This window comes from Bufo gargarizans, chromosome 3 (assembly GCF_014858855.1).
Source record: "Bufo gargarizans isolate SCDJY-AF-19 chromosome 3, ASM1485885v1, whole genome shotgun sequence".
Lineage (NCBI taxonomy): Eukaryota > Metazoa > Chordata > Amphibia > Anura > Bufonidae > Bufo > Bufo gargarizans.
Window position 1 is genome coordinate 472,356,418 of NC_058082.1, and position 27,436 is coordinate 472,383,853.

At 47.0% G+C, this 27,436-nt stretch overlaps 1 protein-coding gene across 1 annotated transcript in view; it reads right to left on the bottom strand.

The window, feature by feature from the left end:
- Positions 1-17,410, bottom strand: part of ACE2 (angiotensin converting enzyme 2) — a 91,589-nt gene extending 74,179 nt beyond the window's left edge. Inside the window, exons 1-2 of the mRNA XM_044283721.1 lie at positions 17,293-17,410; positions 16,713-17,004 (exon numbers count right to left, since the gene is read on the bottom strand). Coding sequence (XP_044139656.1) covers positions 16,713-16,898 — 186 coding nt within the window. The 5' untranslated portion in view covers positions 16,899-17,004; positions 17,293-17,410. The remainder of the gene's footprint in view (positions 1-16,712; positions 17,005-17,292) is intronic.
- Positions 17,411-27,436: the final 10,026 nt, after the last annotated feature.

Consider the following 27,436-nt stretch of genomic DNA (forward strand, 5'->3'; position numbering starts at 1 on the left):
GGGGGGCGTGGCCAGCCATGGAAGAGTGAGGACGTGCTCTCTGTGAGCTCCGCCACATTCCTGCTGAAATCCGCAGCCATCCTGATGGGGAAATCTGTTAAAAAGGGTAGAGCCCGTCCATCGGCTCCCCTGGCTTCTTCCCAAGGAGACCTACCTCTTCTTTTTGCCAGGCAATCGGCCGCCCTGTCTCCAGCCTGCCAAGACCGCCGCATGGGCCTACAAGATGGCGCCGCCGCGCCGCTGCTTCACTCACCGCCTGTGCGCCCGGACGCCCTGGAGAGCCCGACTCGGTCCTCATGCCGCCAGCGATCCTCCTCGGTGCCTCCACTCCCTCTCTCTTCGCCGGCAACAGGTAACGGTGGGTCTCGGAGCTCGTCTCCCCGCCCGCCTATGCTGACCCAGGCGCCCTCCCCACTGGCCCCCTGGGACCCTGGATCGGGGACCCCCACCGGAAGCTCAGGCCCGGCTGCAGGGCCGCAAACGCAGCCGTCGACCCACCTGTTAATGCCTCCTAATGGGGACCTGGTCCTGCACACAGCTGCCTCCAAATGTGGACTAGGCCTGAGGCCTACAGCCCCTTCTTTCTGGCCGAATGAGCCTCTGTTAGGCCCTATTGAGCCCACTCACGGTGGGACGGGCCCTGTGCCATCTTGCTTGCCAGCAGCCACAACTCCTCCTGTGATGGGGCTACTTAATGGGCTGACACCTCCATTGCCCTCCACTCCCTTCGCCCCGGAGGCCACTCACCGGGGGGTCACGGATCCATTCCGCATCCCCTCTCGCTCCCCAGTGAACTCCTTAGCCGCTTCACCACACTGGTCCTCTGGATCATCATGGGACAGTCCGCGCCAACACCACCTGGGAGCGCAGGCGACCGCAATCAGTCCCTCGGCCAGTGCTCGGCCCGCTTCTCACGCTGCATCCCCTGCCCCTTTAGGCGTGCAACTGTCGTCAGCAGCGACCATGCATAGTGAGGAAACCAGACCTCCATCGCTGGCGGACTTGCGTACTCTTATTAGCACGTTACCCTCTAAGGAGGATTTATCAACATTTGCTACTAACATACTGCAAGAATGCCGTCAAGAATTCTCTCAGGTCCGCTCTGATATGAAAGTACTGGACTCTAAAATCGACTCCACGGTCCGTGACCATGAGGCCCTATCAGCCACAGTGTCCTCTCTCCAAGAAGCGGTCAATTCCCATAGCAAGCAACTCAGCGCGCTTCATTACCACCTAGATGATATTGAGAATCGCAACCGACGCAATAATGTGCGGATCCGTGGCCTCTCTGAATCTGTCACGACACCTGACCTCATGCCCACTGTGGTTGGACTGTTCAATAAAATCCTGGGACGACCGCCGGGCACTCACATTGAAATTGATCGAGTACACAGAGCTCTCAGACCTCCCAATCCAGATAGCTCTAAGCCAAGAGACGTTATCTGCAGAGTTCACTTTTATGCTCTTAAAGATCGGATCTTGAACTACGCACGTCAGTTGTCGCCTTTGTCCTATGAGGGATCCTCCCTGCAACTGTTACAGGACCTCTCTCGCCATACCCTTGCACAGAGGGCTGCGCTCCGACCCTTACTGGATCTCCTGAGGGAGCGTGAAATTCCCTACAGATGGGGCTATCCATTTGCCCTTTTTGCTGGTCCCAGGAAACAAGCGGTGGTTCTACATGGCCCGGAGGACTTGCCGGACTTTCTGCTGGCTCTGGACTTGCCGCCTGTCAATATTGGGCCTTGGCCCACCATACTGAATCCTAAACCTGCCCAACTGGGTCGTCCCCGTTCACCTGAATCCAACAGATCTGGTCTGCCCATAGCATCTACGCTGCCTCCTCCTGGGCAAAGAAGACGGCGCCCCATGAATCGTCGCCGAAGATCCTCAGCTGATTGGGACACTTGAATGCCCTTTGGAGCCCTGTATTTGCTTTCCATTGGCACTGATAATAATGCTTAACCTTGTTTCCTCCCCCTGTTTTAGGAATTATAGTTCTAGTGTTTTGCAGGTGGGCCGTCATTGAGGACATCACACTGGTCGGGCCGTCTGATTGACTGTCCTTAGGCGGCTTTTGTTACGTTCCTGGTCTTGGACATTTTTGTTCCACGCTTAGCCATGCTTGCTTCTCTCTTCTGGACCCCGTCTGGATGGCGGGACTTATTATTGGTTCATTGATCTTTTTATGTCAGGAAATGTGGCTGGTTTGCTCTTCCTAAGCTGTCACCCTTCCCACGTAGTTTGAGGCACCCTCTGGGGAATCTTAGCTCCCTAGCGACTGCCTCCTTTGGTCTCTTGGACCCTGATAGTTGACTTCTTTTTTCTTTCCCTGTTGTTTGTTGATTCTTCTTCCCCTCCTTGTCCTTCTCCCTAGTGTTCTTTCCTGGTGTGTTCCCCTCCCTCCTGTCACAGGTATGACGTCACTCAAGCTGGCATCGTTCAATGTGAAGGGCTTCAACTCCCCAGAAAAGAGATCCCAGGTGCTCTACCATTTCCACCGACGAAGGGCCCAGATCGTGTGTTTCCCAGAGACCCACTTCAAGCACGGTAAGGCTCCTGCCATTCGTAATAAATATTACACCTCCTGGCACTTTGCTGACAATCCAGATACTAAGTCAAAAGGTGTCGCCATAGCGATACATAAATCTCTCCCTCACCAGGTATTGGGCTGTGTAATCGACCCCGGAGCTCGTTATATTATCCTCACGCTTCTGATGGGAGGGCGGGAATTCACTATTATTAATGCCTATGCCCCAAACCAAAACCAGGTTGCATTCCTAATTGACTTAATTGACAGGGCTTTGCCCCTAATTCGCGGAACGGTCATTTTTAGCGGGGATTTTAATCTCACTTTTGACCCCACGCTTGATAACTCCTCGGGACGGGCAACCCTTTCCTATACGGCTATTAAAAAAGTGAAAAGAGCATTGTTGCAGCTACAATTACTCGACCCGTGGCGTTTGCAACATCCCTCGGACAAAGACTACACATTTTTCTCGGCTCCGCACTCTTCCTATAGTAGAATCGACCACATTCTAATCCAGCAACCCGCCCTGTCATGGTTGGACTCCACATCCATTGGCAACATTTTGTGGTCTGACCATGCCCCGGTGTATTGCTCCCTCACCCTTCCGTTCTTAACTAAAAGTGAATGGACATGGCGACTAAATGAGTCTCTCCTCCTCGACACTGTATGCACACAGGATCTCTCTGACACTGTTGCTAATTTTCTGTCCGATCATGCCTCGGACCCCACGTCCCTCCCTATGCAGTGGGAGGCCCTCAAATGTGTTCTTAGGGGGACTTTCATTAAACATGGCTCTCGCCTTAAAAAAGAAAAAGCTGCCTCTCTTAGAGCCGCCTTGCAGAAAGTGGCTTCCTTGGAACTGGCCCACAAGCGTGCCCTCTCTCTACCGGTGCTCAGAGACCTCCATAATGCACGAATGGACGCGCGTTTGTTACTGGACTCTTCCTACAAACGAATAGTTCAGAAATGTCGTAGTAAGTTCTACGAATATGGTAATAAGTGTGGCCGCTTGTTGGCTAGGGCGCTTAGGGGTCATATTGCTGCCTCTCATATTCCAGCGGTCAAAAACTCCCGGGATCAGTTATTGCACACGACGGAGGAGATTGCCTCGTCCTTTCAGTCCTTTTATACTGACTTGTACAATCTTCCGGACCTTTCTGCTAGGGAATCCGACGGCTCACCCTACCCGTTGAGCGACTGCCCTAAATTGTCCACCGAACAAGCTACTACCTTGGAGACACCTTTTTCGGAAGGGGAATTGAAGGAAGTGATCGCTTCTCTTCCGGGTGGTAAGAGCCCGGGCCCCGATGGGTTCACCGCTGGCTTCTTTAAATCTTTCTCCACCATTCTTGCTCCCTTTTTGGTGAAGGTCTTCAATGCGGTATCTCCCCAGGTCCCCTTTCCTCCCCAATCCACTGTGGCCCACATCGCGGTTATCCCCAAGCCCGACAAAGACCCCCATGTGTGTGCTAGTTACCGTCCCATATCTTTGTTAAATGTAGATTTGAAAATATACGCCAAATTATTAGCTAATAGACTAAACGCTTTCTTGCCCTCCCTAATACACAATGACCAGGTGGGTTTTGTCCCGAGAAGGGAGGCTCGCGGCAACACTCTCCGGACCTTAGATATTATACACCATGCAAAAGTCTCCAACACCCCTCTTATGATTTTGTCCCTAGATGCGGAAAAAGCCTTCGATCGCATATCTTGGCATTCCCTTCGATCTGTTCTGTCTAAACTGGGTCTGGGCCAAAACTTTCTAGGGAAAATACTTAGTCTTTATCACCAGCCCTCGGCCAGAATTAGAATCAATGGCACCCTTTCTCCGCCTTTTCTCATCCGCAACGGCACGCGCCAGGGATGTCCCCTGTCTCCTCTTCTATACGTTCTTGTTATGGAGCACCTCCTCTCCGCGATTCGTGCTAACCCGGACATCTCAGGGGTCACGATTGGCGATGTGGAACACAAGTGTGCGGCCTTTGCGGATGACCTTTTGCTGTATGTCACCAATCCCCATGTCGCTCTCCCGTCCCTCTTGCGAGAGATTGCACTCTTCGGTACATGGACAAATTTCAAGATCAACATGTCCAAGTCGGAGGCGCTGAATGTATCCTTACCTCAAACACAAGCCACATCGCTTAAAACTACGTTCCCATTCAAGTGGCCATCGGCGGGGATTAAATACCTTGGGGTTAAAATCTCGGCGGAGCTGCCCGCCCTTTTTAAGTTGAACTTTGCCCCACTTCTGCGAAGTTTTCAGAAGGATCTAGATGCTTGGCACCGCCGAGACTTTTCTTGGTTCGGCAGGGTCAGCATTTTGAAAATGAACCTGCTCCCCAAGCTGCTCTACCTCTTGCAAACCATACCCATCCGATTACCGCTCAATTTTTGGTCACAACTCAGACGCTGTTTCACGCGTTTTGTGTGGGCCCCAGGTAGGCCGCGGATTAAATGGGAGGTTCTGACCCGGTCTAAAGAACTTGGGGGTGTTGGTTTGCCAGATTGTAAGCTGTATCACTTCTCCGCGGTATACGCCAGACTTTTGGATATGCTGCGTTTAGATTCCGGTAAAATGTGGGTCCATATTGCACGCTCCTCTTCCTCATGTGCGCTCACGGTCCTTCCCTGGTTAGCTGGCAAACCGGGTTTTAAAATCCCCCCGTTGTCCTTCACAGCCCATCATACCCTTGCGTCAATTGCATCCATTAATCGGCGTACACTCCTCATTGATGCGTCTGGCCCCCTAACGCCGATTACTGATAATCCGGCATTTCGCCCCGGACTGTCCTCGAAACCCTTCCTTACTGGTACTAAATTGCGCCCCCTCCGGTTTTGCGACGTCCTCACCACCGCGGGATTGAAACACTTAAACCAATTGATGGAGCCCTCTCTAGTACGCCCTAGGCATAACTTTGAGTATGTCCAACTCCAACATTTTTACTCCTCTATACGTGCCACTCACACCTTACGCAGGAGCCTTACGGTGTTTGAACAAATGTGTCTTGCCCCCTCAGCTGTTTTCAGAGATATTTCCACAATATACAACTTGCTTGCTCTCCAGACCTCTGACCAGCTTCCCTCCTTCTGCCATGCCTGGAATCGTGACCTGGGGAGTGACCTCACCCCATCTCAATGGAAACAGGCTTTTCTTCTTTCCCATAAAGCGGTAATTTCCACTAAGGCGCAGGAGACGAACTATAAAGTCCTCTCTAGGTGGTATAGAGTGCCGTCTGTGCTCCACAGATGGTTTCCATCGGTTTCGGACCGTTGCTGGAGGTGCGGTACTGACGAAGGCACCCTGTTACACGTTTGGTGGCATTGCACCGTCCTGCGGCCTTACTGGAATTTTGTGCATCGCATTGTGCGGGCAGTGACGGGAATACCCATTCCCAACGCTCCTGAAGCACTCTTGCTGTTTATTTTTGATCTAACTATCCCTGCTTTCAAGGTTTCGCTCCTTAAGTATATGTTACAGGCCGCAAAAACGGTCGTCCCTCCCCACTGGAAATCACCTACGCCTCCCTCCCCGGAGGAATGGTTTGAAGAAATTGCCCTACATCAGCGGATGGAGGATCTCATCTGCGTTTCTCCTCAGGACACCTCTCGATTTGTCCAAACCTGGGGCCCTTGGGAAACTTTCCGTGGATCAGATGAGTTTCGTAATGCCCGTCTATAGTCCTGTACTCCCCTATCCTCCCCTTCCCCTGTACCCCTCCTCTTTGTCCGTGATCTGCTGTTATGTCCCCCCCCCCCCTTTGTCTGTCTCTCTATTTCTATTTTTCCTATGTACATGTTTTGCTAGGCTTAGATTCTTATAGCCTTTTTTGCTTTATGTAAACACTGTATTCCTCTTACTCATATGTTGCCATATGTTTTTGCTGCCTTTACGTGTGGAAAGCTGTACCTTCTAACCTCCTTTGTCTGGAGATTACTCTTTAATGTATCTGGCATTGCATGTCATCACAAAATGTTACCTCGCATTTTCATATGCTTATTTGAAAAACTCAATAAATTCTTGAATGAGAAAAAAATCAACTGTTCCTTACAAGAAGGCAGGTTTCCCACCTGTCTGAAAGAATATTCAGACCACTACTCAAGAAACCATCCTTAGACCCAAATGCTCTAAACAGCTACAGACCTGTCTCCAACCTCCCTTTTCTGGGGAAAGTTATTGAAAAGGCTGTCTATCTCCAACTTGAAGCCAGGCTCTCAAGGAACAGCATCCTTGACCCTCTTCAATCTGGCTTCAGAAAACACCACAGCTGTGAAACAGCCATCATCCAGATCTGCAATGATCTGCTCATGGCAAGAGACAGAAGTCAATGTTCCATCCTGATTTTGTTCGACAGCAATGCGCCTCACAGACCTGTCACTTACCAGTAGGAGGAGCTCCGGGCCGGACACAGACATCGCAGCAGCCAGCAGGTAAGTATGATGCTTCTACTATTGCTAAGTAACCATGGCAACCAGGACTGCAGTAGCGTCCTGGTTGCCATGGTTACCGATCAGAGCCCCAGCGATTAAACTGGGACTCCGATCGGAACTCCGCTGCCACCAATGATCGGGGGGGGGGGGGGGGGAGAAGGGAGGCCGCACACTGCCACCAATGTTATCAATGCAATAGAGGGAGGGAGGGGGGGCCGGGGGAGGCCGCACACTGCCACCAATGTTATTAATGCAATAGAGGGAGGGAGGGGGGCCGGGGGAGGCCGCACACTGCCACCAATGTTATTAATGCAATAGAGGGAGGGGGGGCCGGGGAAGTCCGCACACTGTGCCAACAACGTATTAATACAATAGAGGGAGGAAGGGGGGGTGGGGGGGCGCACACTGTGCCACCAATGTTATTATTACAATAGAGGGAGGGAGAGGGGGCCGCACTGGCCACCAATGAAATTTAAACTGGGGAGGGAGGGGGGTCTGCCCCCTGCTGCCTGGCAGCCCCGGATCTCTTACTAGGGGCTATGATACGCACAATTAACTCCTTCAGGTGCGGCACCTGAGGGGTTAATTGTGCTGATCACGGCCCCCTGTAAGAGATCGGGTGCTGCCAGGCAGCAGGGGGCAGTCATGTACACAGTTTGTAGTATATTCTAACAAGAAGCGTCCCCATCACCATGGGAACGCCTCTGTGTTAGAATATACTGTCGGATATGAGTTTTCACGATATAACTCATATCCGACAGTATATTCTAACATAGAGGCGTTCCCAGTTAAAATATACCATCGGATTGGAGAAAACTCCGATCTGATGGTATAAAAGAGACTCCAGACTTTACATTGAAAGTCAATGGGGACGGATCCGTTTGCAATTGCACCATATTGTGTCAACGTCAAACAGATCCGTCCCCATTGACTTGCATTGTAATTCAGGACGGATCCGTTTGGATCCGCACGGCCAGGCGGACACCAAAAAACTTTTTTTTAATGTCCGTGGATCCTCCAAAAATCAAGGAAGACCCATGGACGAAAAAACGGTCACGGATCACAGACCTACAGGCCCCGTTGTTGCGGGCCGTAAAAAAAAACGGTTGTGTGCATGAGGCCTAAGGAACATTGCAAAAATGAAACACCTCATACCTCCAGCAGATCTCCCAAACTTTATTCATACCTTCATCACATCTTGGACTACTGCAATGTTCTCTATACAGGCCTTCCAAACAAAGACCTGCATCGCCTGCAATTAGTACAGAATGCCGCTGCAAGGCTGTTAACAAGCCAACCCGCCATTGCCACATAATACCAGCTCACTACACTGGCTACCGAAAAAATTGAGAATTCTGTTTAAGATCGGGTAATTGACATTCAAATCCTTGCACAATCAAGGCCCTGGAAACCTGAAGGACTTGTTGCAACGGCATCACACCCCCCACAATCTTAGATCAAAAGGATCTAATAACTTGATCACCCCCAGCGTCCACCTCAAAACCTTTGGCGACAGAGCCTTCTGTCATGCCGCCCCTACACTTTGGAACTCCCTGACACACCAAATTAGGACATCCCCATCCCTTGAAGCATTTAAGTCCAAACTGAAAAGCCACCTGTTTAGTCTGGCATTTATGAACACCTGACAATTTCCTCTGTAACACAGTCCAGCCTGCAACCCTGTATTGATCTGAGACATATCTATGCCCTTTGACTTCTATGGGAGAAAAGCGCTTTACAAATGTTATTGTTTTTGTTAATTGTCTTCCTCCTTCATTCAAAATGAACTTTATCTCTGAAATTTATGAAAAATCCACCTTGTGAGACCAAGACAGGCCGTCTGCTCACTGAAGACTCAGATTACATGGAGAGGAAGGGGGGTGTATGAGGGAGGAAGTACAGAGAGACCAGACAGCACAGGTGTCACACTTGTGACAGTTGTTAGAAGGTCTGAAAGACTGACTGCCATTAGTAATCTGACAGCCTCTTTTGGTTTCACTTTGTCTATGTGTGTTGCTGGCATGTCCACACCTCCTGTTCAGTTGTGGATCATGTGACCTTTACCTCTCCCTATTTAGTCTGACTTTACCCATCACTCCTTGCTCTGGATAGCTTCATTTGGTTTTAGAAGACCTGGAGTGTGGTTCTTGTTGAAGTCCTGTTCATCCATCATCCTCAGAAGTTAAGTGTTCCGCTTGTTGTGTTTTGTACCCCTCCCCCCCCCCCTTGGTTGTTTACTAGGCCTCAGCGAGACGCTGGTTCCTTCACCAGAGAGGGAACGGGTTGTCTCTGTCCTGTCATTACCTGTAGGGCATCCAAGGGTCACCAGGGTTTTCCAGGTTCCTGTCTATGGGCATCTCTACCATCGAGAGTTGCCCATACAGATAGGAGTTAGGGCCAGGAGCAGGGTTTCATAGGTGGTGACCCTTTTCCTTCCTTAGCGGTGAGGCCCAGTGTCTTTCCTCATCCTTCTTGTTTTCTTTTGGTGTTCTCCCCTACTACATTCGTGACAACAGGCACAACTAAGCAGATTCAGCAGCTAATCGTCTCCCCAACTGTTTTATTCACTTCTAAACTGGTCAGTACTTCTCTAAGATGTCCTATATGGTGCCTCTGAGTGATTGAGAGACAGGAAGCAGAATCTGCTGTCTCTAGACATCATTGCAGCTCAGAGACAAGATAAAGATGCAGCCTGCAAAAGAGAAAGCTGCTAAAAATGCCAGATATAAGCCATATCATGGGCAGATATAGTGCTATCTCTCAGGTACACCCACATGGCAGCTGTTTCTGAAAAATTATCTGAAAGTTTAGGTATGCTTTAATGTATTGTCTACTCATTGAGGTCTGCAAACCACTGATCCACAAAATATGGATATTTTCCATGTGCAATCCACATTTTTCTCGCTCCCATCACTAGAAATGATTATTCTCATCCGCAATACGGCCAAGAATAGGAGATGTTCTATAATTTGTGGAATGGACATACAGATGCAGACAGCACAAAGACCCACAGAAATGAATAGATCCATGTGCAATCCGGACATGGATGCAAAATACGGTTCTGTGCAATCATTGTGAATAGTAGCTTGCTCACAACTTAATTAGCTATTTAACCCCTTTCCGACCTATGACGTGTATAATCGTCATGGAGCACTGCTACTTGGCGCTCCATGACGAGTATTCACGTCATGGCATTAAACTGTCACCATGTCTGCAGACATGGTGACAGCGCTGAGACCCCGGCTGTTCTACACAGCCAGGGATCTCAGCTTACCGGCCGGGGACCAATGAGGGCGGTCCCGGGTCAACGATCGCTCTGATTGGCTAGTCTGTACAGACTAGCCAATCAGAGGATTCTAATGCCGGCTGAAAGGTTCTGATGCCTACAGTCCATGACTGTGGGCATCAGAACCTTGTTATATATATAAAATAATGTTATTTAACCCCCCTCTCCCCCGCAGCTCCTGATCTGTACCCCTAATTTCAGGATGGCCGAGTGGGCACGCGATCCCCCGCCCCCACTCCTCCATTTTCAGGATGGCCGGAGCGGTTAGCAGAGTATCAGCATACAGGATACAGTGTCAGCATACAGGTCCATAGGGACCACTGTATAGTAAGGGTTAACAGGGAGGGAGCTCCCTCCCTCTCCTATGGGTCCACTGCTGTGCCGTTGCAGTGACCCCAAGCTTGACGGGTTCACAAAGGGAGGGGACTCTCTCCCTCCCCATCGGGAGCTGCACTGCTGTGGCAGCGGTCCCGATGTTTACCATGGCAACCGGACGCCTTCACAGGCTTCCGGCTTGCCATGGTATAGCTGTCTGATCAGCCTCCTGCTAAAGGCAGGAGGCTGATCAAGCTGTGTAAAGTCAAAATACACGACAGTACACTGTATAGTGTACTGCAATGTATTATAGAGGCATCAGACCCACGGGATCGGCAAGAACCATTCAACTACCTCCTGCCTCATCAGGAACATTTACATGTTCGGCTAATTACTTGGTCATCATTTACCATATACTTTTATATGTGTTTACATAGCATTCTGGGTAAAAAAAAAAAAGTAAAGTGGAAAAAAAAATTAAAGACTTTTTTTTATTTCCTCTTATAGCTGCACATTAATAATTGATTAAACATTTAAATAAAATATACTACACATGTTTGATATCACCACGTTCGTAATGGCCTGATCTATGAAAGGATCATGTTACTTTCCTCGCACAATGAACGCCATAAAAAAAAAAAGAAAAACTATGATGGAATTAAAATTTTGCCCACCTCACTTCACCAAAAAAGGTATTAAAAGTGACCAAAAAAGCTGTATGTACCCCCACATGGTACCAATCAAACCATCACCTCATCCCGCAAAAAACAAGCCCCTACATGAGACAATAGCGCCAAAACATAAAACAATATGGCTTTTAGAAAATGGAGACACAAAAACATGTTTTAAAAAAAATAAAATTCTGTTATTGTGTTAAAGTGAAATAAACGAAAAAAAGTATACATATTAGGTATCTACGCGTCTGTAACAACCAGCTCTATAAAAATATCACATGACCTAACCCCTCAGATGAACACTGTGAAAATAAAAAAATAAAAAGTGTGGCAAAAAAGCCATTCTTTGTCACCTTACATCACAAAAAGTGTAATTCCAAGCGATCAAAAAGTCATAAGCACCCCAAAATCGTACTAATCAAACCGTCATCTCATCCCATAAAAAATTAGACCCTCACTAAGACAATCGCCCAAAAAATAAAAAAAACTACGGCTATGGAGACACTAAAAAATCTTTTTTTTTCAAAAGTGCTTTATTATGTAAAACTGAAGCAAACAACCAAAAGAATCATATTTGGTATTGTCACATCTGTAACAACCTGCTCTATAAAAATACCACATGATCTAACCTGTCAGATGAACACTGTACATAACAAATAATAAAAACAGTGCCAAAACAGCTATTGTTTGTTACCTTGCCTCACAAAAAGTGTAATATAGAGCAACCAAAAATCATATGTACCCGAAAATAGTACCAACAAAACTGCCACCTTATCCCGTAGTTTGCAAAATGGGGTCTTTTTTGGGAGTTTCTACTCTAGGGGTGCATCAGGGGATCTTCAAATGTGACATGGCAGCTTAAAATTATCCCATTGAAATCTGCCTTCCAAAAACCATATGGCGTTCCTTTCCTTCTGCACCCTGCCATGTGTCCGTACAGCAGTTTACGACCACATATGGGGTGTTTCTGTAAACTACAGAATCAGGGCAATAAATATTGAGTTTTGTTTGGCTATTAACCCTTGTTTGTTACTGGAAAAAATTGATTAAAATGGAAAATCTGCTAAAAAAGTGAAATTCTAAAATTTCATCTCCATTTTCCTTTAATTCTTGTGGAACTCCTAAAGGTTAACAAGTTTGTAAAATCAGTTTTGAATACCTTGAGGGGTGTAGTTTCTAAAATGGGGTCATTTTTGGGTGGTTTCTATTATGTAAGTATATTATGTATTACGTATATTATGTAAGTCATAAAGTGACTTCAGACCTGAATTGGTCCTTAAAAAGTGGGTTTTGAAAATTCTCTGAAAAATTTCAAGATTTGCTTCTAAACTTCTAAGCCTTCTAACGTCCCCAAAAAATAAAATTGCATTCACAAAATGATCCAAACATGAAGTAGACATATGGGGAATGTAAATGAATAACTATTTTTGGAGTTATTACTATCTATTATAAAAGTAGAGAAATGTTTCCAATTGTTTGACTCTTTCTTTTAGCACTGTCGTGAAGTACAATATGTGACAAGAAAACAATCTCAGAATGGCCTGGATAAGTAAAAGATTTTTAAAGTTATTACCACATAAAGTGATACATGTCAGATTTGCTAAAAATGGCCTGGTCCTTAAGGAGAAAAACTGCAGGGTCCAGAAGGGGTTAATATCACCCAATTTGGAGGGATTTATTAAATATCTAATAGGTGTCCAACTGTGATCAATACTGCTTGAGGTGTCCATTCACCACTCAACTACCTCCTGCCTCATCAGGAACATTTACATGTTCGGTTTACTTGGGCATAATTTACCATATACTTTTATACGTGTTTACATAGCATTCTGCTGAACTATATATGTCTATTATAATTATTGGATAAATCAGATTCTTAGGTAGCCTTTTAAGTTGACCTGTAGAGGACTTATCTAGGCTTCAGGGCAAAGTACGTTTATACCTTTGATAACTTGGTGATGTCATTATTTGGGGATTCATAGTAATGATTTACTCAGATGATAAAGTTTATAGATTATGACTAGAAAGTACAGAGTTTTATATTGAAGGCGTATTTGGATTGTTTTCAATTGCAGGGCTATTAAAGGGAACCTAACATCAGCTTTCTGGGAGTCCATCTAACTGGACAGGATGGTCGGACATTTAAAGAGCCTTGTAACCGTGCATCTGTTACTTTCTGTAGATTTAAATTTGATTGGAAAGATAACTTTAATACAAGAACATGATGCATGCAAATGCAATACCTGAAGTCATGTGGGCAGTGCAGAAGTCATCTCTGTAGACACACTTACTACTCGCTCATTGACATCCCCCTTAGCTCTGGTGTCGGTGCAAGAGACTCTAAAATGCTGCACATACAGTGTTGGACTGGGGTACCTAGGGCCCACCAGTAACATTTATAGTGGGGGCCCGCCGTACGGATACATTCAAATATAATAAATAATCTAACATGTTTTTTATATGCTAAAAAATGTTTTTTATATGAACATAGTCTGGTTGAGGTTCTGTACATTGAATATATGTATGTAGTGCAGTAAGGCTACTTTCACACTAGCGGCAGGGCGGATACTACAGGCTGTTCACCCGGTCAGATCCGTCCTGCTGCTATTTTGCCGTGCCGCCGGACCGCCGCTCTGTCCCCATTGACTATAATGGGGACGGGGCGGAGCTCCGGCGCAGCACGGCAGTTCGCGGTGAGAGGCCGCCGGACTAAAAAGTCGGACTTGCATTACTTTTAGTCCGGCGGCATTTCCCAGTGCACTGCCATGCTGCAGCGGAGCTCCACTCCTGCCGCTAGTGTGAAAGTACCCTTAGTCTACTGTGTTATGTGCCACTTGTGCAGGGGGTGGGAGACTAGGGGCCCACCTTGCTCAGGGGCCCACCGGGGGATTCACCTGTACCCCTGTGGGCCAGTCTGAGCCTGCGCACATACACTATAATACCCCTTCCTGTATCTGGGGGAAAGCTGCCACAGCAATCTGCTGTTTTGGAGGCAGCAATGGCAGGCATTAGTGGATTATAATATGAACAATGTGATAGACAGTGCAGTTTAAGTGCACAAAACTGCTTTGTTCAGTGATCCTGGTCAAAACTGTGTGCAAGACCATATGTGTGCAGCCAGGTCCTATTAATATTGAAGAACCTGCACAGATATGGTTAGATGACCAAACGTGCGCAGATCCTGAAGTCAGAAGCACAGCAGTAAGGAGGCTCTTATAGAAAGAGAATGTGAGTTCCTGTGTAGGGGCATGGGGTCTGCAGTCACGTCTGTATTGGTTTAGGGGTTCTATATTTTAGTGGCCTGGTCTAGGTTTCCGAGTCTTGTCTGAAGTCTGTATTTAGGGGTCTGGTCTAGGGTCTGGATTTAGTTAGTGGGTCTGGTTGGGTGTAAGAGCTGAGAAGCTTTTTTCTGCCATATAGTGGTTCTTAGACTATAGTGCAGGAGGACCGAAAGGTCATTTGAAATTGGTCCTCTCTACTGAGGATCAAAAGTGCATTATTTGAATATATTGTTTTTTTTTTTTTGCTGGTCAAAAATTCTGATACCTGAGACCTAAAGACTATCACAATAAAATATACCTGTTTTTGCATGTATCCGATAGAGTGCTGTGCTTTCTTCAACATTTAGTTGGGAATATGTTCTGGGATCTGCATTTGTGTAGGGGGTCTGGTCTGGTGTGGGTCTGTATTTACTGTATTTAGGGGGTCTGGTCTGAAGTCTGTATTTATTAAGGCATCTGAGCAGGGGTCTGTTCTGGGTTCTGTACCTTTTTAATGGGTCTGGGGTCTGTAGTTATTTAGCAGGTTTGGTTTAGGGTCTCATTATTCCAGGATCTGGACTAGGTTCTTTGTGTTACAATAAAGGTTAGTGATGGATGCAGAAGCAATGGGTCAAAGATAACTCTGCATTAAACACTGTAGTCATCAGGAGAAGTTGTCATGTTGGTCTGGACTGGATGGAGAGGAAATCAAAAGAGATTGTCTACAATCAGAAAAGGTGTAACCTGCTAGTCACTAGACTGATAGATGAGCTGTCAACTCTGCTGACATGTCTGTTGTGGTAAACTCTTACATTCCACATAAAATCTCTGTGTGGACGAGGCCTATCTGACAATTGGGAGCTACCATTCCCCTTGTCAATAGGATAGCACAGAAAGGTTATGTTGACTAATGACAAGGTGTGTCAGACTGGCCATGATGAAAAGGGTGTCAAGTTTAAGGAACGGCAGCGGGCTTATAGGTTATCCAACCCCTACAATGACCCACCGAAGACTGGGTACCTCATATTGATTATACTTACTCCGCTCCATCCACTATACACAATGGATGGAGTGTAGTTCTGGTGTTCTAGTACTGGTTCTGGTTACTTTGTCAGGAAGCACTTTTCTTTGTAGGTAGTGGGTGCAATGACAGGGAGCAGCGACTGCGCCGCCCCTCCCATCATTGTACTCCTCAGATGCCGCGTTCATAGCTGATCGCGGCATCTGACATTGATATCACAGCGTATCATAATTTATTTTAAATAAAATCATACTTACCTCATTCATTTGATTGCGAAGAGCCGGCCGCTGCCATCTTGATTAAAGGTCTATTGCAAAATCTCCCACGGCCCTTGATGATGTCATCAAGTCGGCCGGCGTGGTGACTTCATACGTCACCGCGCACAGGATTTCGTGCAAGATATTCAATCAAGATGGCGGTTGCCGGCTCTTCGCGCTCAAACGGGTGAGGTAAGTATGATTTTTTTTTTTTTTTTACCACCATACAAGGAAAATCGATTCGCTACCACAAAGCACGAGGCAATTCAGCTTCACGGCAAATTTCATTTTCCCTGAAATTTTGATTGAATTCCACTTTGTGAAGTTCGCTTCGCTCAACACTTGATGGCACATCCTGAGGATAAGTCATCAGTATGAAAGGACCAGAAAATCCCATTAATGTGCTGCACATGTATGAATCAGACATCATATAATAATACTATCCAAGAGTGCTAGCCTCAGACCTCATTCGCACTGCTGCATCCGTTTTACAGTCCGCAAACACCGGATCTGAAAAATGCAGATACCAGTCGTATGCATTTCGCACTTTCCGCGAGCCCCAATGTCGAAATTTTATTTTACTTATTTTTGTCTGCAAAACGGACAAGAATAGGACATAGGTATAATTTGAAGCACTGCCGGACGGCTCTGGACAGCACACTGATGTCATGTGGACATGCTGTCCACATTTTTTGCGGACCTATAGAAATGAATGGGTCCACATGTGATCCACAAAAAAAGCCGATAGGATGGGGCCAACGACCAAAAATACAGTCGTCTGCATGAGGTCTAAAGGTGAAGTGGATTACACATTGTCTAAAAGTAATTTTTCTAGATACATGTATCACTGAACATAAATAACATACATTGTATACTGTAAATACTGAAATAAACTTAGGCATAAAAAAAGTACAATCACTGCTTACTAGACGTTTACATACCATGTTCTGGGCATTCTCATCACTGATATTTGTATTGTATTCCCATTGTGCTAAAGCATATTGATGATATAGTGTTTCTGCTTCATTTTGAAACTGCTTTAAAAATGCATCAGCATCACTGGTTACGTTTTGGGCTGAGGGGCTAATGAGGGTCACTGTGCAGAGGAGCCAGAGGAACCCCGACATCCTTCTTCTTGAGTTGAGATTCCCCTCTACTGGTTCAAGCTCCTTTCGCTCAGTATGGAAAATCAGTCTCTGTCTTCAGCCTTTGCACCATGCTGCTAAAGGTTTCCTAGGGCAATTCAGGAAGTGTCAGGATACAACGCTTTATTACTCTGATACTGATCACTGTATTTGTTATCATTGGCTGGTGGTAAAGCAGGACAGAATATTGTATTTTAGAAGGAGAGACCTATTGACGAAATAAAGGGAGGCTGCTTTGTGTTTGCCTGTAGACGTTGCTCTTTATAGCAGTTAACTATTAAATAGAAACATTTTGTGGAAAGTTGACAGCAAAAAAAGCCAAAGAATTAACTAAAATCTCTTGTTTACTCTGCTGCACGATGAATCAGGTACTCACTTCTATCCAAAATGCCAAAGTAATCAGACATTGTCAATGTATTGGCCCCAGGTTATTTCTCTAAAGATTGTAGTTTCCAGAAAGATCAGCGAACATATTTCGGATGTGAATCAGTCACTGAGTGTAATCTGTCCTCATACAGCATTGCTTTGGCAGCTATACGCTGGGCCAAAAGTATGCAAGATATAAAATGTCAGGGTCACAGAACCTCCCCTCTTCCGCCCCCGCTCCAGGCTTAATGTTATCCAGTAATCCAACTTTTCCTAAGGATAAGAAGATTTGAGAAATACAAAAAAAAAGTGCTACTTATTCTAGTTTACGATATTTATATGCCAAATGTCTCCTATTAAATAATGTCACAGCCTGTAGAGATGTTAAAATGAGGCTGCGTTCACAACTGCACAACTGCAGCAAGGCAAAATGACTTAAGTAGTGCTGTACCTAAGAAAGTATTATTCGCTCAATCAAAACTAGCCTTCGATCGCCCACTCCTGCGATTTATTTTTTTATTTTTTGTTATTTTTTGTTATTTTTTTACATTTCCTTCCCTTCCCCCTTTTACCCATGGACCTTACCCATTATTGTTCATAACTGTTTATGATATTGAAATGTAACGTTATGTTTTATAGATTTGTACAGCTATATATTATTGCACTCTGTTACTGCACTTGGATACCTTGCTGTATGAATATCCAAATGTAACACTAAGTACCCAATTGTTATAATGAACGATCTAACAACTCGTTGACTTGGTGTAATGTCTAAGATGGAAGAAAACAATAAAAATAATTTTACGACGACAACTGCAACAAGCTGATTGGACTGCTTGACCCAGCACAAATCGACTGTCGGCTGGACCAAAAATCCGCCCTTTTTTAATTGTTTGCGTACTTTTATTTTTATTTTGGGGAAAGGGAGGTGATTTTAATTTTTCATATATATTTTTTTTAATATTTTTAAAATCATTTTTTTTTTACAGTTTTTTATACTGTAGTTCTCATAGGGAGCTATAACAATAACAATCAATCATCAGATTGCTATTGTCATAGATTCCAATGCATTAGCACTGGAGTCTATCAGGATTTTACTATGTTCCTATGTTTCTAATGTGTGGCAGCCTTGTAATATTGGGGAATACAGAGGCGGTCACACACACACTCAGAAAATGGAAACAAAATATTCAAAACATCTCGGTTTATTCAGTATTGGGTATGAACGCCAGGCACAGAAACACACGCACTTATATGGTTGTCTGAGGAATGTCCTGCCACACTGCACACAAATCATTAAGATCAGCTGCCAGCATCTCTCTTTGCAATTGCCGCCCTATGACGTCCCAGATGTGCTCTATGGGAGACAAGTTCAGAGACGCTGCAAGCCATGGTAGCACATTTAGGCCATGCAGCCTGCTCACAGTAGCACAAGCAACATATGGCCTGGCATTGTTCTGTTAAGAAACTGTTTCTAGGACACTTTGGAGAAATTGCCGTACCACTGGTTCCATGCTCAAATCAATGTAATGCAGAGCACCTCTATTCCAGCCTCCATTTCTGTCTTACTGTGCACCATGATAGCCTCTGAGAGCAGTGGCGGTCAATTGAACACCTATAGCTGGACATCTGGCTTGTAGCCTAATGTCATGCAAATATACCTTGATCCGATTGTTGAGGCTTCATGTGGCCAAAAAACTTTGCTTTCAATCTGGAATTTATGCCCCTACCACATGCCACAGATTGTAGCTAGGTGCTTGAAGATTTGACTCTTTGCAGATCTTAACGACACCTCCTACTTACCCAATTTCCATAACCTTACAGCTTGTCCTTCTTGGTGTTGCAATTTCAATGTTGAGGAGTGTCATAGAGACATATAAAAATTTTGAACGGTGCTGAAACCCTCACTGATCCCTAGAATGAAGAAAGAAAAGCACTTGCATATGGATGTCTCGCTTCTCATAGAAGAGGACAGCCCCGACACCCGGCACTACCAACGATAAAAGTTTCAGTCAGGTACCAGAATCTATATAGTGGACAGAACCCGAAACAGAAGTTTGGAAGTGAATAGGAGCTACAGTATGGATGGAGCCTTCTGTCCACTGTATAGTTTACGGCACTGGCAGGTGGCTGAAACCGCTGATCTTGAGGGTGTTGGACCCCCATAGATTGGATATTGATGACCTATCCTGATGATAGGTCATGAATATCTAAGTCCCAAAAAATACCTTTAAGACAGATGTGAACAGAGCCTAACTTACAGATGAATAACAGACATGGAGAAAGGTGTAGTATGAGTATGCTTAAGTATATATGTATGCAGTTGACTTTCTGATCATGGTTTCAATGGCAGTATTTCTAAAACTGCACAGTTTTTGAACTGTTTGTGAACTGCTGTGGTGAAAGTGTATAGTGAATGGACAAATGGCACCATTGCAAATAAATTATATGGAAACTGAAGAGAACCACGTGCCATTGATGTAGGAGGTAAACATCAGCTACGAAGTTGCGCAAGGGTGGACCAACATGCTACAGTGGAGCAGTTCACCCCCAAGATAAACCAAGGGGCTACCAGAAATGTCTAAAGCAACAGTTCACTGAACCCTACTGCCTATGGCGCTCCGAAGCAGATGAATGGTCACTGCACCTTAGCTGCCAAAGTTGCATTGGGAGAAAAGGCCTACATTTTTTTGTATTGTCCCATACTAAAGAAAAATGCTGCATGTAAATGTGGTTAACGAGCTCCGATCCACATGCTATCATCAATCGGCGCTTGTTACTGAGCAGAATATATGTCTGCTTAAAAGACCCTGAGTTATGTTCACTCTTCTACATCTTCAACATTGTACCTCAATTTAGAGATGATTTCTTGTCTTAAACTGGAACATTACATTAGACTTGTCAAGCTTACTTACCCTTTCTTCTCTGTAATGTACAATGGACTTTAAACATTGCAGCCTGCATATTTCTGTTAGGAAGTTTAATGATGAGCTGTATTCTGAAAGAAAATGTTTATCTTATCTTATAAACTTATCCAATGTAGTGTTGAGCGAGCATGCTCGGCACATGGCGGTACTTGGCCGACTATCTCATGTGCTTGAGCGCTATGCTCGGGTCTCCTCCCCGCACATTTTGCGGATGCTATGAAGCCAATAAACGTGCAGGTAAGTACTATTCTCACTTTAATGCCAGTAGTAATGTTGGCTACTGGCATTACAGTGATTGGCTGGCCGGAACACGTAATCGGGTGCTATATAGGACCCGATGACCCATGTTTGGCTTATTTGTAGTCAGGGAGAGCTGCGCTTCGGAAGGGACAGAGAGTGTAGGGAGTCTGATCGCAATCAATTTAGTAGAAAAACGTTTCAAAGACCCAAAAGTCCTTTTAAGGACTATTGTGTGTGGTGGCAGGTTGGCAGTATTTTATAGCTACAGTACAATTTATTTTTTTCCATCATTTTTAATACTTTTTCTATAGAGGGTGTCTGCAGTGACTAGTGACATCTATGCAATACCTTCTGTGTGTCAGGGCCAGAGATTGGAGAAATATAAGTGAAAATTACTATATTTTTTCCATCATGATCAATACTTTTTATATAGAGGGTGTCTGCAGTGACTTGTGACATCTGTTCACTCTTCTACATCTTCAACAGTGTACCTCAATTTAGAGATAATTTCTTGTCTTAAAGTGGAACATTACATTAGACTTGTCAAGCTATTACCCTTTCTTCTCTGTAATGTACAATGGACTTTAAACATTGCAGCCTGCATATCTCTGTTAGGAAGTTTAATGATGACCTGTATTCTTATAAACTTATCCAATATAGTCAGGGGCGGACTGGGCCGGGGGGCAGGGGGGCAATTGCCCCCCGGGCCTCCCTGGCTTGCTGTCCTGGCCGGCCGGGCCGGAATAAACTGCCTCTTTAAGCCAGGGAGACGGGGAGCAGGGGAGGCGTGTTGCCGGCAGCCTATCAGACAGGCCGCCGGACCGGCGCAGGCGGCGCGATGACGTCATCGGCGCGATGACGTCATCGCGCCACCTGCGCCGGTCCTGCGGCCTGACTGAGCCGCTGCGCTGCCGTAAAGTGATTACATCTGTGCTGGCTGGAGGCGGGACCGGAGTATTCCAGAGAAGCAGGGAGGTAAGTATAAGTCTGACTGACATTTTATTTTATTTTTCTTTATTTCTGTCCCTATCTGGCTACTGGGCTGGCACTTTATGAGGGGGGTGGGGGGCAGGGGGGCACAATCTGGCTACTCCTGGCACATTATAGGGGGCCTCCCCTATCTGGCTACTGGGCTGGCACTTTATGAGGGGGTCAGGGGGGCACTATCTGGCTACTCCTGGCACATTATAGGGGGGCCCCCTATCTGGCTACTGGGCTGGCACTTTATGTGGGGGGCAGGGGGCCCCCTATCTGGCTACTCCTGGCACATTATAGGGGGCCCCCTATCTGGCTACTCCTGGCACATTATAGGGGGGCCCCCTATCTGGCTACTCCTGGCACATTATAGGGGGGCCCCTATCTGGCTACTCCTGGCACATTAGTGGGGGGGGCCCTATCTGGCTACTGGCACATTAGTGGGGGGCCTATGGCTACTGGCAGATTATAGGGGGGCCTATGGCTACTGGCACATTATGGGGGGGCTATGGGTACTGGCACATTATGGGGGACCTATGGCTACTGGCACATTATGGGGGACCTATGGCTACTGGCACATTATGGGGGGCCTATTGCTACTGGCAGATTATAGGGGGGGCTATGGCTACTGGCAGACTATAGGGGGGCCTATGGCTACTGGCACATTATAGGGGGGCTATGGCTACTGGCACATTATGGGGGGGCTATGGGTACTGGCACATTATGGGGGACCTATGGCTACTGGCACATTATGGGGGACCTATGGCTACTGGCAGATTATAGGGGGGGCTATGGCTACTGGCAGATTATAGGGGGGGCTATGGCTACTGGAAGATTATAGGGGGGCCTATGGTTACTGGCAGATTATAGGGGGGCCTATGGCTACTGGCACATTATATGGGGGGGCTATGGCTACTGGCACATTATGGGGGACCTATGGCTACTGGCACATTATGGGAGGCCTATGGCTACTGGCAGATTATAGGGGGCCTATGGCTACTGGCACATTATATGGGGGGGCTATGCTACTGGCACATTATGGGGGACCTATGGCTACTGGCACATTATGGGAGGCCTATGGCTACTGGCAGATTATAGGGGGGCCCTATGGCTACTGGCACATTATGGGGGGGCTATGGCTACTGGCACATTATGGGGGACCTATGGCTACTGGCACATTATAGGGGGGGGCTATGGCTACTGGCACATTATATGGGGGGGCTATGGCTACTGGCACATTATGGGGGACCTATGGCTACTGGCACATTATGGGAGGCCTATGGCTACTGGCAGATTATAGGGGGGCCTATGGCTACTGGCAGATTATAGGGGGGCCTATGGTTACTGGCAGATTATAGGGGGGCCTATGGCTACTGGCAGATTATAGGGGGGCCTATGGCTACTGGCAGATTATAGGGGGGCCTATGGCTACTAGCAGATTATAGGGGGACTATGGGCTGATGGAAGATTATAGGGGGGCCTATGGCTACTGGCAGATTATAGGGGGACTATGGGCTGATGGCACATTATGGGGGGCCTATGGCTACTGGCACATTATAGGGGGGCCCTATGTGGCTACTGGCACATTATAGGGGGGCCCTATGTGGCTACTGGCACATTATAGGGGGGCTATAGCTACTGGCACTTTATAGGGGGGGCCCTATCTGGCTACTGGCACATTATAGTGGGGGCCTATGGCTACTGGCACATTATATGGGGGGGCTATGGCTACTGGCACATTATAGGGGGGCCTATGGCTACTGGCAGATTATAGGGGGGCCTATGGCTACTGGCACATTATAGGGGGCACTATGGGGACATTAGCTCAACTGGGGACATTACAAGGGGGTATTTTTTGCACTGTCTATTATAAGGAGAATTATTACTACTGGGGGGGGCATTATGGTGGGCTTTATTACTCCCCCATGGTCTGAGCCCCCTAGTAGCAGCACCAGCCTCTCCCTGCTCTGCTATCCCTCTGCCTCTTCTCCAAATCCTTATTATGACATTTTTCTCATTAGGATAAAACACATCAGCTCCGCCGAGCCCCCGGCCAAAGTGTTGAAGTGGCGTCCGAGATCCCCAAGGGCCAAGCCAAGTAACTGTAAGTTTTCATATGAAATATGTTTATGTTATACACATATAGCATATACCGTGCCCCACAATATACATTTTCTTCTGCAAAAGTCATCAAGTGTCATGGGGGGGACACAGAGCAGCGCCCAGCAGGGAGGAGAGAATACACGGATGCAAAACTGTTGCCAGAAAATGACACTTTCGGCATTATACCAAAAATGCCATTTTCGGCTGATTCGTTTCGGCGGCCGATATATCGGAGCATCCCTGGTTAATTTTGTTTTCCTGTGTTGTAATTTACATGGCTGACGAAAGTGGGAGGGGGGGGGGGTCAGGAGGAGGCAGGGGAAATGGGAAAGCAGGAGGGGGGCTCAGTGGGCCTCTGGGTGTTACTTGCCTCCTGGGCCAAAAGTTGCCAGTCAGCCCCTGAATATAGTGTTGAGTGAGCATGCTCGGCCGAACTGCCGTTCGGCTCGAGCATCGCTATGCTCGGCACATGGCGGTACTTGGCCGAATACCGTATGTGCTCGAGCGCCATGCTCGAGTCTCCTCCCCGCACGTTTTGCGGATGCTATGCAGCCAATAAACGTGCGGGTAAGTACTGCCCTCACTGTAATGCCAGTAGCCATGTTGGCTACTGGCATTACAGTGATTGGCTGGCCGGAATACGTCATCGGGTGCTATATAGCAACCGATGACCCATGTTTGGCTCATTTGTAGTCAGGGAGAGCTGCGCTTCGGAAGGGACAGAGAGTGTAGGGAGTCTGATCGCAATCAATTTAGTAGAAAAACGTTTCAAAGACCCAAAAGTCCTTTTAAGGACTATTGTGTGTGGTGGCAGGCTGGCAGTATTTTATAGCTACAGTACAATTTATTTTTTTCCATCATTTCCAATACTTTTCATATAGAGGGTGTCTGCAGTGACTTGTGACATTTGTCCAATACCTTCTGTGTGTCAGGGCCAGAGATTGGAGAAATATAAGTGAAAATTACTATATTTTTTTCCATCATTTTCAATACTTTTTATATAGCGGGTGTCTGCAGTGACTTGTGACATCTCTCCAATACCTTCTGTGTGTCAGGGCCAGAGATTGGAGAAATATAAGTGAACTCTATTTCCCTTTTTCCATACTTTTCCATACTTTTTCAATATACTGTGCTTGCTGTGAACTGTGACATCCATGCCACATCTTGTGTGTCAAGCGTGCATATAACATTTAATATGAAGAAGGAAAGTACTAAGGGACGGGGAAGTGGCCGTGATGCTGATGGTTCACGCAGAGGCCGTCGCCCTGGGCACGTTCAAACTGTGCCTGCTGCCAGCGCACAAGAAAAACAATAATTTATGATACCTAGCTTCATGTCCCAGTTTGCAGGGTATCGCAGGACAAAACTCTTAAAGTCAGACCAGGTGGTCGGTTGGATTGCAGCAGATAATGCTTCCAGTCGGTTAAGCACCACCCTGTCTTCCACCAAGTCCAGTCTCAGTAGCCCAGAGTCTGGTCAACACAATCCTCTCCCTGATCCTCGTTCCTCCCACCACGGAGAGTCTGGCCAAACAAGTGATCCGACACTCGGAAATTCCAAGGAGCTCTTTTAATCGCCATTACTTGATTTGGCCCTCTCGTCAAGCACGCTTGAAGAGGGACATGAGATCTTGTGCCCTGATTCCCAACCTCTTGAGCATCCAAAGTCACAAGAACATGACAGTGGGGAACGGCAATTAGTGCTTAGTGAGGTGGATGATGATGAGACACAGTTGCCAATGACTCAACCGTCATTACTGTCTCAAGAGGTTGATGAAGAGGATGAGACACAGTTGTCAATCACTGAGGTTGTGGTTAGGTCAACAAATCAAGAGGTGTGAGGAAGTGGAAGAGGAGGTGGCGGACGATGAGGTCACTGACCCAACCTGGGAAGGTGGAAAGCCGAGCGAGGACAGCAGTACAGAGGGGGAAGGATCTGCAGCACCGCAACAGGCTGGAAGAGGCAGTGGGGTGACAAAAGGGAGAAGGCAGGCCACACCAAAAAGGCCCGCAACTGTTCCACGGAGCACCCCGTTGTGTAGATCTCCCTTTGCCAAGGGGTAGGTGTTCCGCAGTATGGCGCTTTTTTGTAGAAAGTGCGGACGACAAAAGAATAGTAGTTTGCAACCTGTGCCACACCAAAATGAGCCGGGGCGTGAATACTAGCAACCTCACCACCACCAGCATGAGCCGCCATATGGCATTTAAACACCGTAATAAGTTGGATGAACCCCTGGGTCCACAATCTGTGTCTGCGGATCACACCACTGCCTCCTCTTCCCCTATGTTACGTGCTGGCCAATCCCCTGTCGAAGGCGCAGGACCAGATGCCTCCCGCCCTGCACCTGGCCTTCGCAAGCATCATCAGTGACCACATCCACTTCCATGTCCCAGTGTAGCCTCCAAATGTCCTCACCCCAGGCCTTTGAACGCAAGCGAAAATACCCAGCCACCCACCCACAGGCCATAGCACTAAATGCTCAGCTTTCCAAATTACTGGCCCTGGAAATGTTACCATTTAGGTTTGAGGACACCGACACCTTTCCGCAGCCTGATGTCGGCTGCTGTCCCACATTACGCAGTCCCCAGCCACCACTATTTTTCAAGGTGTGCCGTGCCAGCCTTACACCAACATGTGTCCCGTAACATCACACCTGCCCTGACCAACGCAGTTACTGGGAAGGTCCACTTAACCACAGACACATGGACAAGTGCATTCAGACAGGGACGCTACACTGGGTGAACATTGTGGAGGCCAGGAGCGAGTCGTACCCTGGGACGCCGAGGATTGCGGGCCCTAATTCCATCAGGGTTTCTGCCAACACCTATGTTAGTGGCTCCAACCCCCACTTCTCCTCCTTCACTTCCACCTCCGAATTATCCACGTGCAGCACCAGCCAGCCATCAGCCGGTAGCTGGAAGCAGTGTAACACTGCAGTGGGGAATCGTCAACAAGCTGTGCTGAAGCTGATATGCTTAGGGGACAAACAGCACACTGCCACAGAGCTGTTGCAGGGGATAAGAGACCAGACTGAGCTGTGGCTCTCTCCACTCAACCTACAATCAGGCATGGTTGTGTGTGATAATGGCCGTAACTTGGTGGCGGCTTTGGAGCTTGGCAAGCTCGCACACATCCCATACTTAGCCCACGTCTTAAACTTAGTGGTTCAGCGGTTTCTCAAAACCTACCCCAATTTGCCTGAGCTACTGGTGAAGGTGCGCCGAGTGTGTGCACATTTCCGCAAGTCATCGACAAGCTTCAGCCGATCTGTCAACGCTGCAGCAACGCTTTAACTTGCCAGCTCACCGGCTGTTGTGCAACGTGAGCACGTGCTGGAACTTCACGTTCCACATGTTTGCCAGGCTTTGTGAGCAGCAGAGGGAAGTAGTGGAATACCAGCTGCAACATATTTGTCACCTTTCCAGTCAGCTTCCGCTAATCAGAAGCGAGGAGTGGGCGTGGATGTCTGACCTCTGTGACGTTTTAAGAAACTTTGAGTAATCAACACAGATGGTGAGCAGCGATAATGCTATTATCAGCATAACCATCCCACTTCTGTATCTACTCAAACGCTTGCTGCTCACAATCAAGGACGACACTTTGCATGTGGAAGAGGTAGAAATGGGGGAAGAAGACATTACACAGGGTGATAGCCAGACCACCCTCCGTCCGTCTTCTTAGCGCGAATTGGACGATGAAGAGGAGGAGGAGGAGGAGCAGGAAGTTGCCTCCGCTACAGAGGGTAGTACCCATGGAAGTTTAATTTCATCTGTTCAGCATGGGTGGGCAGAAGAGGAGGAAGAGGATGAGGAGATTGAGAGAGATCCTCCTGATGACGACAGCGAAGTCTTGCCTGTTGGTACTCTGGCACACATGGCTGACTTTGTGTTAGGCTGCCTTTCCCACGAC